General features: G+C 47.7%; 7 protein-coding genes across 7 annotated transcripts; 1 reads left to right on the plus strand and 6 right to left on the minus strand.

Moving 5' to 3' along the window:
* Positions 1–260: 260 nt before the first annotated feature.
* BT62DRAFT_202176 (uncharacterized protein) lies at positions 261–2,042 on the minus strand. Its single transcript, XM_043180033.1, has 6 exons — positions 1,390–2,042; positions 1,173–1,337; positions 1,019–1,114; positions 936–964; positions 801–883; positions 261–746 (listed from the first exon to the last, which is right to left on the minus strand). The coding sequence occupies exons 1-6, from the start codon at positions 1,797–1,799 to the stop codon at positions 339–341; spliced, it is 1,191 nt and encodes a 396-aa protein (XP_043038471.1). The 5' UTR covers positions 1,800–2,042; the 3' UTR covers positions 261–338.
* A 1,266-nt stretch (positions 2,043–3,308) lies between these two features.
* On the minus strand, positions 3,309–5,049 carry BT62DRAFT_987576 (glycoside hydrolase family 16 protein). Its single transcript, XM_043190075.1, has 6 exons — positions 4,666–5,049; positions 4,446–4,610; positions 4,298–4,393; positions 4,218–4,246; positions 3,668–4,159; positions 3,309–3,612 (listed from the first exon to the last, which is right to left on the minus strand). Exons 1-6 carry the CDS (start codon positions 4,839–4,841, stop codon positions 3,569–3,571), a joined length of 1,002 nt encoding a protein of 333 aa, XP_043038472.1. The 5' UTR covers positions 4,842–5,049; the 3' UTR covers positions 3,309–3,568.
* A 39-nt stretch (positions 5,050–5,088) lies between these two features.
* Positions 5,089–6,199, minus strand: BT62DRAFT_202302 (uncharacterized protein). Its single transcript, XM_043180034.1, has 6 exons — positions 6,125–6,199; positions 5,783–6,074; positions 5,584–5,732; positions 5,286–5,533; positions 5,166–5,229; positions 5,089–5,104 (listed from the first exon to the last, which is right to left on the minus strand). Exons 2-5 carry the CDS (start codon positions 5,934–5,936, stop codon positions 5,199–5,201), a joined length of 582 nt encoding a protein of 193 aa, XP_043038473.1. The 5' UTR covers positions 5,937–6,074; positions 6,125–6,199; the 3' UTR covers positions 5,089–5,104; positions 5,166–5,198.
* On the minus strand, positions 5,739–6,909 carry BT62DRAFT_951264 (PAP2-domain-containing protein). Its single transcript, XM_043188174.1, has 3 exons — positions 6,723–6,909; positions 6,304–6,677; positions 5,739–6,249 (listed from the first exon to the last, which is right to left on the minus strand). Exons 1-3 carry the CDS (start codon positions 6,723–6,725, stop codon positions 5,964–5,966), a joined length of 663 nt encoding a protein of 220 aa, XP_043038474.1. The 5' UTR covers positions 6,726–6,909; the 3' UTR covers positions 5,739–5,963.
* On the plus strand, positions 6,897–9,300 carry BT62DRAFT_970160 (phosphoglucomutase). The gene is made up of 7 exons (XM_043188971.1): positions 6,897–7,176; positions 7,232–7,253; positions 7,308–7,691; positions 7,745–8,309; positions 8,358–8,474; positions 8,525–9,057; positions 9,114–9,300. The coding sequence occupies exons 1-7, from the start codon at positions 7,100–7,102 to the stop codon at positions 9,114–9,116; spliced, it is 1,701 nt and encodes a 566-aa protein (XP_043038475.1). The 5' UTR covers positions 6,897–7,099; the 3' UTR covers positions 9,117–9,300.
* An 87-nt stretch (positions 9,301–9,387) lies between these two features.
* BT62DRAFT_933387 (uncharacterized protein) lies at positions 9,388–12,236 on the minus strand. Its single transcript, XM_043186547.1, has 9 exons — positions 11,384–12,236; positions 11,262–11,334; positions 11,091–11,203; positions 10,869–11,044; positions 10,741–10,818; positions 10,582–10,687; positions 10,462–10,528; positions 10,338–10,411; positions 9,388–10,285 (listed from the first exon to the last, which is right to left on the minus strand). The coding sequence occupies exons 1-9, from the start codon at positions 12,166–12,168 to the stop codon at positions 9,460–9,462; spliced, it is 2,298 nt and encodes a 765-aa protein (XP_043038476.1). The 5' UTR covers positions 12,169–12,236; the 3' UTR covers positions 9,388–9,459.
* A 26-nt stretch (positions 12,237–12,262) lies between these two features.
* Positions 12,263–14,794, minus strand: BT62DRAFT_970164 (cytochrome P450). Its single transcript, XM_043188972.1, has 15 exons — positions 14,700–14,794; positions 14,374–14,648; positions 14,196–14,322; positions 13,993–14,142; positions 13,847–13,937; positions 13,762–13,790; positions 13,597–13,710; positions 13,326–13,546; positions 13,227–13,277; positions 13,041–13,171; positions 12,877–12,988; positions 12,775–12,824; positions 12,586–12,717; positions 12,454–12,530; positions 12,263–12,401 (listed from the first exon to the last, which is right to left on the minus strand). The coding sequence occupies exons 1-15, from the start codon at positions 14,776–14,778 to the stop codon at positions 12,358–12,360; spliced, it is 1,683 nt and encodes a 560-aa protein (XP_043038477.1). The 5' UTR covers positions 14,779–14,794; the 3' UTR covers positions 12,263–12,357.
* Positions 14,795–15,005: the final 211 nt, after the last annotated feature.

The raw sequence follows: 15,005 nt of genomic DNA on the forward strand, positions 1-15,005 counted from the left end.
CACATCAAGGTCCTCCGATCATTTTGGATCATTCCGGTACCTTGCCCTGTAAGTATCACAATTCTCTTAGAGAAAAATACATGGTATACATAAGGCTACATATTATCGCGGGCTACCAGCCATGGGAACGCCGCTCGTTGTATCTTCAGCTCGTTGGGTCACTAGGGCATTGGATTCGCTGACAACAGGAGAGGAAATAGCCGTCGGAAGAACTCCTGACTCTGTCCCTGTATCTGTGCCATTTTCCAACCAGATGCTAATTCCACCGGTGGAACCACCATCCATGCTATACACCGCAATGTAATTAATGTTCCATTTTGCATCTAAACAGAATATCACTAGAACAGAGTTCGGAAAATACGAGTGAAAGTACACCCACTCTGGTAATTTGTTGGGTCTTTAACAGCCTCGGCACATGTTCCCGGGCATCCCGCACTAGTGTAAGTTGCGTTAGCCCAGTCGCCACATAGCGTGGTGTCGATAACCAAGGAGTGATCCTTGAAAATTGATCCCGTATTGCAAGAGGTACCGTTTGGTAAGAAAGCTGCAGGCTTCCCCCAGCTCGCTAAGTCGGGCGTCCCAGCAATAATATCATAAGGTATACTCGACTTCGGAAAGTGCCAGATCCGAATTCCTTCGTCATTCCATAGATGCGCAAAGATACCGCCGCCAATCTTATTGAACTGCTTGCCATAGCTGTAGTTAGGATCGGATGTGTCCACCATCCCACAACCAGAGTTGTCGCTCTGGTTAACAGCACATTGCTCATTGTTGAGCTTTGCAGTCATACCGTCACTTGCCTGTATCATGCATCCTTCGCCGGTGTGGAATGTATACTGGTTGGCATTAGCATTGTGAACGTTCTCCAGGACATCAACTTCGCCTGTGAAATGCTTAGTAGTCTGAGGTTGACCACTAGAACAATGGACCGGTACCCTGGTTGGGCCAGTTGGGACCGACCGTCCTGGCAAGGAAAGGATAAACACCATGAAAAGTAGCTTCATATAACGGGTCCTACCACCAAGCAGGCCAGACAGAGCATCCATACGGCATAGCAGAAAAAGATGCAATAAACAGTCCACCATTATATGTTTTGACTGAACTGATGCGGACCCTGGACATTCAAGAAATCGGCAATTTGACCCCAGAAAGATTAATAAACATCAACGTACGAGTCCCGATATTCATTATCATTTAAGGACGTCGTATCATCAACAGCAAGCGTTACAGTGCCATCTTCCCCGACGAAGGCTAACTTCTTCTGCATGGCTGCCTCCATGGCTTGATACTTGACAGAACCATGAGTCGGATCTGCTTCCGACCAGTATTGCCATTTTCTATCAAAAACTCTTCAGCCAATGGGAGGCATAAAAGACCGACAATACGAACTCAGGGTTCAGGAAGTCTTTGCCCTTGTACATATCGAGTAAACGATATGTCCCGTCCGTGCTGGTATCCATCGCAGTCGCAGTCGATACAGGGTTGGTTGACGCATATATACCGGAAGCACCGGCATCAGTGACCTCAGGCGTAGCGGTGACCTCTTGCCGTCTAAGGGGAGTATATTTTGACATGTCCACATCCGACAACGTCGTAGGAGAGCCATGTATCAGGACGGTTACCCCGGGATCTCTTTTATAAATCGAATCGGATATCGAAGAAGGCATATGCGCCTGGGTATGTTCCAGAGAGTTTCTTCTCTCAGGCGCAGCTCCATTTTCTGCAGGATGGATGGGTAAGGAAAGTGAGAGGGTCGTAAAGTAAATAACCAGGAGGGCGAACTGAAAGATGGATAACATGACAGAGAAGGATTAGACAAGAAACCAGTTCTCGAAGCTTCTAAGACCAGCTTAGGAGTGTAGCCGGCACTTGGGCCGTGGAAATGAATGAAAGTAACATTGATTTTGAGAGCTGATGCGTCCTTTATGTAGACTGCTGGCAAGAGATGTGCATCAGGTTTGCTTAGAGATATAGCAAGAATTGCGATGGACTTGAGCGGTTTTGTACAAGTTTTGTAGTCAAATCAACGAGACCAGTGTCAGTCGGCCATAGGGATTGTTGATGGTGACTATGAGGACCCGGTCTGAAATCAACAGAAAGCAATCAAGCTTCAAGACGGGTGCACAGTAGCGTTGTCCAAAGCACAGAGTTATTAAAAGTATGGCTTCTGCTGAGTTGAGTCCCAAGTGCGGGGTCTGACCGACGTCCGTATGGCAGCGATGGCCTGGTCGAGAAGAAACTGATAGAGCACCTCTCCCTATGAAGCTAATAGTCGAAAGTCCTCAACTATCCACTGGGAGACGCAAACATGCAAGATATTACTGACTGACTGTTCACGTCAGTGTCTAGGCCTGGGGTAGTGTCGCGACTCGCTTGCACTATTAGGTCGGCGGCGCGGTCAACGGTGGGCACGATAACATCCAGCATCGATAATGCGAGGCCATTGGAAACGTCGTTCATTGGCCTGAGTATGCGAGGAGTCAGACCATCGAGTGGCGTCGACTCGGAGGACGAACGTACAGTAATGTTCAACTTGGTGACGGTGTCGAGGAGTTCGCGTCGGATTGATCCGTAGATCCGACATGCATGGCTGCCGACCTCTGCCGACTTGCCAATCACTGTCCGAACAGTGGTTGATACACTCGACGGAATCTGTCTTCCCCTCCCGTGGACCTTCTTCGCGCATGCCCAAGTCCTTCGCATATCCTCCGACCTCGACTTTTTCAAAATCACCGCACCGCAGCCCCGCAGCCGCCGAAATGCATCCAAGCAGCATTCGGACCCTTGTGAATTAGCTTCTGACCTATAAGTCGAAACTCAGCATGACCTCCGTAGCCGTGATTACGCTCTGAGGCGAAGTTCTGCAAACCCCCTCCTCCCCTGCATTTTTTACCCAATGGCCAGATACGGTTCTGCTTATTGTTAGTCTCCCCGTAGGTTTAGCTCACTTAGTTGTCGACTGCTGCGCCTTGCAGTCGCCTCGCAACAAATTTCCCCGCTTCACAAATTGCCGTCAGATCTTATATATGCAAGTCTTCTTTCTGATAACGGCTGAAGAAAGTCGACGACACGAGATGGATGCAATGATCATCGCTACATTCGAACAATGGTGGCCACGCGGGATCTTGCTCTCATAAGTGACGCCGGAATTCTGGTAACCAAGGGAATACCGCCCCGTTATGTAGTACAATAAGATGATGAATGATCCCTTAAAGATGTAAAGGCGTTGAGTCACCCTCGGGTTACATGTTCGTTGATCGTCCTACCTCACTTTTCTTCTCGAAGTTTTAGCTCGGGCAAATTGTCACGTCAAGTGTGTATATTCTATGAGCATCACGACTCGTTACGAACCGCCATACATAATGTACCTGTATAAAACATTATAACCCCAGAACCCCTAATCCTACAAACAGTGTAACAGCAATTAGATAAAAAAAGAGGACCAGCACGATCAACGTTAGAGAAGGATCGATGCTACCAGGCATCGCGATGTGTGCATTATGATACAATGATTGAGACGAAAACAAACGTGTAATGATCGTGACAGGCATACTACAATATGCTCTCCTTAGGACTGATAAACGGCAATATAATTGAGGGCCCACTGGGCATCTAAGACGTATTATCAGCTTCAAGAGGGCGAGCCACTGAAATGATTGAGACATACAATCGAAGTTAGTAGGATCAGCAACTGCGTCTGCACATGTTCCGGGACAAGCACCACCGTAGGCAGCGCCGGCCCAGTCTCCGCAAAGCGTAGTATCAATGGTGAGACTGTGGTCGTAAAAGTGATCGGAGATATTGCACGATGTGGACGGGAAGAAGGCGCCAGGGCTCGACCATGATGATGGATCCGGGGTTTGAGACGTGATATCAGCGGGTATCTCGTCGCGGGAAAAGAACCAAATGGAAATGCCATCATCAGCAAGCAGATGTGCGTAGACGCCTCCCGCAGCCATATTAAAGTTATGACCATAAGAGCGAGTATCGGTTTCTTGGAACGCGCAACCTGTGTTATCTCCATTACTCGAAGTGCATGTGGTGCTCAGGACCCTGCCAGAGGAAACGCTCTCGTTGGTCAAGGAGCAGCCACTACCGGTGTGAAGCGTATACTGATTAAGTTCCTGTAGATTGACACCCTCAATGACGTCGATTTCACCTATGAGCAACCAACAGTCAGTATAGACCAATACACTGATTGTACTTAAACTACTGACCACCGTTGGGCCAATCCGGACCGACGGACCTAGAAATAAAAGTTGAAAAATGATCGAAATTTAATAAAGGATGCACTTACCAATAAGCGGGCCATATACTGCAACCATGCGGCATGGAATAGATGTCCGCAATGAATAGGCCACTACTGTACTGAGTTTGTGAGCTGATACGAACTCTATATTCGTCAATCAGCACCGGCAGATGGCAGTCGTTGAAGAAATGCTCACGATGCCCGACTTTGGCCCGACTGTAACGTGGTAGTATTGTCAACCTTAAGGATGGTAGTACCGTCGTCCTGAACATAGGCGAGGCCTTTGGAAGCAGCATCCTCCTTGGTCTGATAATCAACGAGGCCGTTAGTCGGATCGGACTCTGAGAAAAAGTCCCATTCACTGCGGCAAAAAAAAGTGAGCGAGCTGTCAACGGGATAAAGATAGATCTCCTCACTCTAAAAATGACTGTCCCTGATACATGTCCTTCAACGTATAAGTGGCTTTGCGAACGTGGGGGGTTGATGCAGCGCGATTGGACATCCTGCGATGTTGGCGCGAAATACGATCATGTCCATGGGCGCTAGCAAAAACCGGCAAAGCGAGAGTGAAGAGCGCAGCGAAGGAATGCATTATTGTTGAAGGAGAGTTAATAAATGAGAGCGAAAGAGATAATGAGGATCAGATGCCAGCTGAACCGTGCAGAGGGTGAAAGTGAAGGACAAGAAAGGGTTAAATTGGTGGGGGCCAGGAGCACAAGGAGCACAAGCTGATGGGGGCGCCGGCGAACCCTTTTATACAGAGCAGCCATTATTGTCCTAACTTGATCAATCGATCTGTTTGGTAGGCTAAACAAATTTGACTTTTGTAATCGCTATGCCTATTTAGGTACAGAGCTGATTTCGGCACGGACATATCAACGCCAGTCAAGAATAATTTCGTGCAGATGCCACTGACTGGAGCAATGCATGAGAAGCCAACAATGGACTCTCATATTCTCGTGAAATAAATCAATGGAAGACTTATTTTTATCCTAATGAGCATCAACATGCGGAGGTATGAATATATGAAGATCACCAGGTACGACGAGTCGCGGTCTCCGCAAGTGCGATGGAACAGCATCTGTGGCAGAGATTCGATATAACGACAGGCACTCGGGAGTGTTTGATGGATGGATGGATACATATTCTGGCTGAAGTCTCCGTGTCTTGTTCCTTACGTAGTGCCCAAGCGGCGGTGATGTTACAAGCGGATTTTTCGGGGAGCATGAGGAATAGCCGATCACTGACACGACATCCAATTGATGATGGTAAGGCCCCATGAATCTGCGCAAGGTCTAGTCTTGAATACGCAGAAATGTGCAGGAGGTACTCGCGGTCACCATAGGCATAGATTGTACCCACGGGCAACAACATTCTGAACTATTCTGTAGCCACTTGAATGACCGCGGACAAAACAGTCTATTAGTCATGAATGCCTCTTGCAACCCCGAGTTCCAGGATGGAGTACTGCGTTGGTCGGCAACTTGTTCTACATTACCCCTGAAGATCAACGTTTGAAAAATTTCACCATACCTTCCTTTGACAGACAGATACTGTCAAGAAGGGTCGAGATCACTGTCGACGAAGGTTTTACATAACGTATACTCCTAAGAAAATGAATAAAAAGTTCGAGTGACTGAGCTAACTTGTGTTGATCAGGCCGTAGGTGAAAAATTGGATTCCACATGTACTGATGTCGTACATGGAAACGCAGTTACGATTGCTTTTTATCATGTCGCCTTCGTTTGGAGTCCCATTCTTTTCTCCATCGAAGCCATTCGTGCTCGCGACCCCCATCTGCCCATACATCCCAGCCGTCGCGTATCTGAAACCAAGTGGATACGGGGTTCGCTAATAGGAATATTTTGAGCTTGCCGAATATTGAAGAAGGTTGCCGCCGCGGAAGTATTTGAGAAGCAACAAAGAGCATGATGGCAAAAAAGACGCCAATGCCGAAACCCCACAAAATTTGATGTGCGTTATGGTATCCGAGAGCATACCTACGTAAATTTGCATTAGAAAATAAGACCGCCATGGTGGTACCAGATGCTCACCTGGAATACGCGACAAGAAGAGCCCAACTACAAATTGCAAAGTAGACCAGGACGCGCCATGTAAAATCAAGTAGGGTATAACCAGTTGTCCCGAATTTGTGTTGGAAATAGAGATGGCAAATCAGAAACGTTGCGAAGTAGCCCATGTATTGACTATGAGAGGATGGAAATCCATATCCATTACCTATACGCTGAAATATGTGAACGTGCGCATGAAACCGATTCTCACAGCACACACCGACAGAGCCTGCAGGTCTGTTCTCTTTTACAGCCCGTTTAATCAACCAGCTCAAGGCCTCACAGGCGAACTGCCCCGCCCACATCACTATGACGACGTACTCTCGAGTTTGTACGGCCAATGACGCATACGCTGGCTACATTGATCAGTGATGGCTGAGCACAGATATCGTGACACATACCATGAGAAGAATAGGGCTCAGTGTCACTAGAGCGAGCCCAAGAGATAATAGAGAAGAATCATCGTCTACAAGGACGTATTCGCATCAGCGGTTCACACAGGAGAAGAAGCCCTACAAAGAACGTGCGTCAAGTCCAGCGATGCTTGCGGACCACGGTGATAGGCCATTATTCCAAACTGCGGTATAGTGGGGAAGGTATTCGGTGGTGTATCGACCGTAATAGTGACAATCACCCTGGTGCACGACGAGGACGACGACGGGGACTAATACCACTCACACCGCTTGTCGCTCACCATCGTCATCATGTGATGTGACGTCAAACATTAAAGCAGTCAGATTGAGCTCCAACTGGTCTCACTCTCTTACTTTCTCCGTCAATGTCCTTCCCTGTTAAAGAAATCGCGACAGAGCCTTTCGAAGGCCAAAAGCCGGGGACCTCAGGCCTCAGGAAAAGGTTTGCCATCGTCTCTCTTGCCTTTGCTCAACATCACTGATGAAGGTCGCGACAGGGTCAAGGTCTTCCAGCAGGAGGTACGCTGATAAGACGCGTCTCATTGATCAGGCATTCACAGAAAATTTCTGTAGCATTATACTGAGAACTTCGTCCAGTCTATCTTTGATTCCATCCAGGCAAAGGGATCAACTCTCGTAATAGGTGGCGATGGACGCTACTTCTCACCAGAGACCGTCCAGACCATTCTCAAGATTGGGTCTGCCAACGGCGTCGCCAAGCTGATCATCGGGAAGGATGGCATACTGTCCACCCCTGCTGCTTCCAATGTCATCAGAAAGTACAAGGCTGATGGTGGTATCCTCCTGACCGCCAGCCACAACCCTGGTGGTCCTAACAACGATTTTGGAATAAAATACAACGTATCTAATGGTGGCCCTGCCCCAGAGAATGTCACGGACAAAATATTCGCAAAGACCAGGACAATCACCAGCTACAAGATCATCGAGGACAAACCGGTACGTTCCTGCGATATTGCATATGGTCTGCTTCATTCATCAAAAGTGCGTAGGTGGACCTGTCCAAGATTGGAGAGTTTACCTATGGTCCTACAAAAGTTTCCATAATCGATTCCGTCGATGATTATCTGATCCTCCTCGAAGAGATCTTCGACTTCCCCCTCATCAAGTCCTTCCTCTCTTCTCACTCCAACGATTACCGTGTATTATTTGACGGTCTTCACGGCGTTACCGGTCCGTATGCGTCCAAGATTCTTGTCGATACCTTAGGTTTGCCGCCCACTTCTGTCCAGAACTGTGTACCTCTTCCAGACTTTGGCGGAGGACATCCCGATCCTAATCTCACTTATGCTCATACCCTGGTCGAGGCCGTCGAGAAAAACGGTATTGAATTTGGAGCGGCAAGTGACGGCGATGGTGATAGGAACATGATCTATGGCAAGGGCGCGTTCGTAACTCCTTCAGACTCCGTGGCCATCATCGCGGATTGGGCTGATGTGATTCCTTATTTCAAGAAGCAAGGCGGTGTTAAAGGTTTGGCGAGAAGTATGCCTACGAGCAAGGCCATCGACTTGGTTGCAAAGAAGAAGGGTTTGGAATACTTTGAAGTTCCTACCGGTTGGCGCCATGTTCCTCCATTCTTGCGTGCTCTAACCATATCCTAAGGCTGGAAATTCTTCGGAAACCTGATGGATGCCGGACGTCTGTCCATTTGTGGCGAAGAATCTTTCGGTACCGGATCTGATCACATCCGTGAAAAGGATGGTCTCTGGGCAATTGTTGGTGAGCCGCACACCACTAGATACGTCGCCTGAGTACTCAATTCTGGATAGCTTGGTTGAATATTATCGCTGCAGCCAACGCCAAGTCTCCCAACAAGCTTATCGGCATTAATGATTTGCTCGAGTCTCACTACACGACTTACGGTCGTTCATTTTTTAGCCGTTACGACTATGAAGAGGTTACATCTGAGGGTGCTCACGCTATGGTTGATCACATCAACAAGGCCCTTGAGTCAGGTTCTTTGAACAATTCCGTGCACACATCTGCTTCTACTTCCACCACATTTACGGTTTCTGGATTGTATAACTTCTCATACACTGACCCCATCGACCATTCCGTCTCGAAGAACCAGGGTCAGGTTATTACATTCGCTGATGGATCTCGGGTGGTATTCAGGTTGAGCGGCACCGGAAGTCAGGGCGCGACTGTTCGTATGTATGTAGAGAGGTATGTACCCCCTGAGGCTGGACCTGCCGCCTTAAAGAAAGATGCGGCGGAAGGTTTAAAGGGCTTAATTGAGGTTGCGCTGGAGATCAGCCAGCTGAAGGAGTTCTTGGGTAGGGACAAGCCCACCGTTATCACTGTAAGCACTTCCTCTTTGTACTGCTACTCTTGAGACTGACGATTCGTGCCTTCCAGTAATCTGAAAACGGCGTGTTTCCCTGAAATAATGACAAATAATCGATGTAAAATTAGTATTCATGTTAGATGAAGGTTCTTTCTTTGCACCTTCTTAGATACGGTCAATGTATTGAAGCTGAAGTTCACTATACCGAGTAGATGGCTGAAGATATTGAACAGCTTTCGCGGGTATCGCAATATTTTGAAATAACGTCATTCGCTGGTTGCGGGTAAAAGTGAAATTAATTGGTCCCGACCCTTGGTCAGTACGCCATGAATTTCTTCTTCAATACTCCAGCCTCCTGAATACAACAGAGAATCTCCATCAAATCTATCCATACATTATGCAAAACTCTGAGTTTAGCTAGGTGCCGCTACTCATCTCCAAGAGCGCCTCGATGCTCTTCCCTAAATCACCTGTATTGGCCTCTAGCACCCACTCTATAACCTCCCTGTCCACAGCGGGGAATATCTGTATCAGTGTGTCTCGCGCTGCTTCTGCTGCCTGCTCATGCGCGGTATCAATCTCCTCCTGCATTCCCACCAGATCCAAGTTGGGCGTCGGTGTGCGCGAAACATGGGCATAATCAGGTCGATATGGGGACGCGAAAAGTGACTGTGAAGGACCGATTGCTAATGGCTGATTTGTATACGGACCAGGCCGTGAAGGCGTCTCCTCAATCCCAGGGGAGAACGACGGAGACGGTACGCGTCGCACGCGAGGCTTATACGGTGTCTGTAACGGAGGTTGGTATATGCCATCACCCATAGGTGTTTGTGGTACCATTCGTGGAGAGCCCGATCGTGGGGAATCTTGTTGCTGTTGATACTGTCGAATTTGATCCGGGTGTGACCAGTGTGGTACAGGTGGGGGAGTTCCTGTGCGTTGTTCTCGAACGGTCTCGAAGGGAGCGAAGGGAGAGGCGGCGCTGTCGATGGCTTCATTGAGTATACGGCTTATGGCGTTGAGAGGCTTTGATATGGTGTCGCCTGTCTTTTGGAGAAGTCGTTTCGCGTCATCGGAAAGGGTTTGCGCAGGTGTAGGGAGGGAGAGTGGCTGTGCAGATTCTTCACCTGCATGGGAAGGAGTGGAGTTGCTCCATGATGACGCTGGTGGTGGTTCGGCAGCAAAGTGTATAGCAGGTGAATCGCCATCATTGGGTAGCGACTGGATGGCTTCTTCGACATTCCTGCAGAAGTAGGTTAACAGACTCCTTCCCAGTGAACAGACCAGACGCTCACTTCTCGAACTCTTCTTGCGTAATGTTTGATAGAGAAGTATGATCCATGGTTTCGATGAAAGATACGGCACCCATCTTGGCATAAAGATGAGCATTCCCTCTCGATGAGACAGAAAGTGGCATACAAGGCTAGATAGATAATACCCTGCCTCACTTTGCAGTTTAACGGGATTCCTAAATCGGTTGATGAACCTGGGAGTGAATAAAGGTCAGCGAGCCGCAGAATCACAAAAAATGATACCCACTCAACGTTCGATAGAAGATTCTCCGGATTTGACTTCAGAACGACGAAGATGAGTATCGGAACAAATGAATCTGCGCCCTCTTCTGTTCTCAAATGTCGAATTAAGCCTCGATGAAATTTTGAGCTTAGGACTTTTGGACGTCAAAATAGGCTTACATACCAAATATAACTTTGCAACAATTCAGTATACATATGAGTTTGTCGCGAGGGGCTTTGTAATGGTTAATCTTGAGTAGCTCTATTGGCAGAACATAAGATGGGAATTCAGTGACTGCGTAAAAATCGAACCTTGCTGAGCAAACATCAAGAAACCTTTGCTACCATCTCCTTCTGGAATATCAAGGTGTTTTTCCTCTACCCACCCAAAAAGAGCTATTCGTTGGGAGAGTACACGATCTCGCTCCAGATCATCTGCGGTGATTTGTCGGCGAGGTACCGCTCGCACCACTTGAGGCGTAAATGTGCTAGAGAGACATAAGTACAGAGAGTAGTAGCATAACAAATACCAACAATTGATAGAGCTGATTCATTACCAGCTTCTCCATGCCCTCCATAGCATTGTCAAATTCGACATCTGAAGCACTACGCCAGACTTCACATTCACGCATTTGCTTCGCGATGAACTACATAATAGCAGAGAAGTCAATGAAAGCTGTTGTGCAGGCATCGAACAATGCGTACGTTCAAAAAATCATTTATGATCTTGATTTGGTCACTGACGGTGAAGGTACGCTTGGCAAAGTTACTCAGAAATCTACAGTCTGATGACTTAATATTCAACAGATGGGAGAGGAAAGACTTACGATTTGAGATATTTAGATACTGGTTCTGCATTTTTGCTCTTCATCTGATCCAAGAACTTCGGAAAATCAAAAGGTGGATCGCCCTTGCCCCGATCTACGGCTAGCGAGTTCTCTCTCGGTATTCCTGGAGAACTAGTTCTTGAGGTTCCCAGATTCGTTTGAGACACCGGCTCATACTTTGGGGGTTGCTGTTGCTGAGACGCAAATGACGACAATGCATCGGGAGAGGGAACGGGCTTTGCTACATCAAGTGAAAGAGGACGTGAACGTGTTAATTTTGGCATTTGAAATGAGCGCGCCAACGCAGCTAATGAGGGAAACGACGACGACGCCTGAGCATCATTGGGCGGCGGGGTTTGATCTTTCGATGGCGGTGTTGGCGCGACTGGTGAAGGGGCTGGATGTGGTGGATGACCCTCGGAACTCTCCCATGCATCCTTTGCATCCTTCTCTTCCTGGTTTACCAGTGGGTCGAATTCTTCAAGTATTTCCTGAGCGTTTACCAGTTCTGGAACAGTATCTGACGCCGGTAGAGATATCTGTATGCCCAGCCCAGATGCTATCGATTCGTCCAGCGCCGACGGGTCTGGCGTCTTCAAGCGGTGAATTGACGTTTCCAGGTCTCCGTCCTTCTTGGTAGCTTCCGCCGTGTCGTCCTTCCATGGATTTGGAGAAATAGCCTCATCTACCGATATTGATGTCACGTCATGGGCTAATTCGGATATCTGAAGCTTTTCAACATCGGGTAGCGCGTCGCCGGCTGTTCTGGCTGACGTAGACGCCATGCCTACAACGCCACTGGCACTGGCGGTAGTATTGGACAGAAAGAAAGACTGTGCAGTAACGGATTGACTAAACGGAGCAAGAATGTTGTTGCACGTGACGAAAGATAGGGGCTCCCCCCGTCATGGCACGATTCGTATATATTCCAACAAGATACTAATCATACAGAAGGCAAAGGGCAATAAATCTTCTCATGTTACACGGCGAATTCTCAATGGCATTCCATCCGCAGGCTCTGGAATAAGTTCATCAGTCATCGACTCTTTCAGATAACTTCTTTCACCTACTCATCGTAATCGCAGCAGAAGGCCGGGCTTGCTGGCCGTCGTATGCAGGTTCAAATTCAAAATTCGTTATCAATGCCCTACAGAATTTCCAAGTTAAACAAACCATGATAATACGAGTCAGCAGACACTGACGCTAGGACAGCCTTCATCTCGACGATTGCCATGGTCTTACCGATGCATCCATGCGGTCCAGCAATGAAAGAGAGAAGAGAGAAAGTGGAGTTGTATGCTTTGGGTAAATTCAACCACCGTTCTGGATGGAACCTGCCACACCATATGTCAAATGACTTGATGGCTAATATTTCCATCAATCTTACTCACTCTTCTGCGTCTTCGCCCCAGATGGTCTGCCAGGTATTCACGTTTCGAATCTACACCATTGATCAGGAAACAGAGTTGTACATCAGCGGAGTTGGATCTTACAGAGATATGCAATAGGGTGCCCTTCGGAACAAGAACCCCCTCAATATAGTCGGTTTTGGCGGTCGTTCTAACTGTGAGTGGAACGGGGGGCATGACACGCAAACTCTCCATCCTACATTACAGTCGTTACGTTGCCAATACAAGGCAATGTTACATCAACTTACACCACACAATCCAACCATTGCATGTTTTTCAATGTTTTGTAATCGGGCCTGGGATCGGCTGCCATAATTGGACGTACTTCATCGCGCAAGCGTTGCTGGTTGGTTTTGTCATTCGCCAGAAGCCAAAGGGTCTGGTACAAAAATGAATCACGCTTTTTGGAAACATGAGGGAGATTTTTTACGTACCCAAGTCAACCCACTCGCCGTAGTCTCATGACCAGCTCCAAGGAAAGTCAGCTACGTGAAATTTCAGTATGGTTTTCGCATCGGGATGGGATCACCGACAACTTGGTCCATCATCGCAGCATCACTCATCGCGTATGCCGTCCGATCTTTATTCAAATCAGCTTGTCGCGCGCGCACCAAGATGCTCATAATATCTTTCTTTGTGTGTGTATCGTCCACACTGACCCCAGATTCAGATGTCTCTTTCATTTTCTGGTCCAAAATTTGTTTCGAAATATCTCTTATACAGTGCGTTGAGTCGATTAGGGGTGTGAGAGGCGCTTACTTATGTGTCAGCGGCGTGGTTGTCATCTGATAAAGGTATTCTTACCGAAGAATCGAATATAAGAAAACATGCCTCTTATTTTATAGGCCAGATTCGAGGACAAAAATTTGGCCCCACCCGGAAGCGACACGAAAAGGACGAGACGAGCCATGTTCGGACCTAGGTTGAAGAGCAATCAACTTTCGTAGAATCAAGCGGTCGTAGGTTTACCTGATTGTAGGCTAAGTAGCTTTTCATACCTGTCTCACTACTGTCAGAATCTTTTCAGCTCTGAATCAACAGGAAGAAGACTCACGCCTCCGCTAGCTCATTATGCGGATTATGCAGAGAGTCGGTATGGTAACCAAAGGCTGTCTCGCAAATGATATCTAGTGTTGCTTTACTCACTATGTTCGAAGATTAGTACATCAAATACCAGCAGAGGACCAGCTATAGGTTTACTCCATTCATATACAGGTAGAACTGCTCCTTCAGGACCGGGAAGTTGAGATGAAAGAACTTGGATGAGACTAGTAAAAACATATCGTTGAGATGATAAAACACGTGATGGAACCACTTTCCCTTCAATCGGTTCGTAATACATATCGGTTTCTGAATTTAAAGGGTAAGTAAGCCAAGGCGGAGAGAAAAGAGATCCCACGTACGCGCCATGAGGTTCGGAATCGAGAAGGCTGGATTCATCACTTTGCGCATCTGTCTATGTTCATTTCCGGTGACAGTGAGCAAGCCGTAACCAGCCACGAGGCCCAAGATATTCCTAAGATACTGCGGCTGCAATCAGTGATTAACAAACAATCGCTGCTAGCTTCCCGGGGAGCCTACCCTGGGACAATCTAGCCACTCCTTCACTAGCATGTGGTGGAGGGCCTCTGGAGTCATGAACATCAAGCGCTCCATACCTACAGGCCCCACGACGCGTACGACAGGTCCATATTTCTTAATCCATTCCCGTTGGACTATACCCGTCTCATAACGGAAAATCTTGATTGACTGTCCAAAAATTGGCTCGCCAATCGGCGGTCCAGGTACAGAACGAAGAGGAGACAAGAGATATGGATACAGGAAGAGTTGATGAATGACTTTGTACAAGACCAGCGCTGAGATTGAGTCGCGTGAGATGGTAAGGTCGTGAGATGGTAAAGCCGTACCTCCGACGAAATAATACAAATGTCGGATAGTCAAGGTAGCCTCAGACACTGCTTGCACGACGATGCTAATGGATGACATGGTGGTATTAGAAGAGATGATTCTTTACATGCATAACTACGACCGCGTATTCATATGAAAGGCTAGAATTGTCATATGATCGGCCCCGATGATCTCTATCAAGTACTAACGGCCACCGACGGCCCACGGCCCACGGTCCATATTCAGGGTTGGAATCCGTAATCGAGATGACACGTCTGAACCAAATCGAGCTAAGTTTTGACTAAGTCAATACGCAGTGGCAGCAG

This window comes from Guyanagaster necrorhizus, assembly GCF_019112545.1.
Source record: "Guyanagaster necrorhizus MCA 3950 unplaced genomic scaffold BT62scaffold_16, whole genome shotgun sequence".
Taxonomy (NCBI): Eukaryota; Fungi; Basidiomycota; class Agaricomycetes; order Agaricales; family Physalacriaceae; genus Guyanagaster; species Guyanagaster necrorhizus.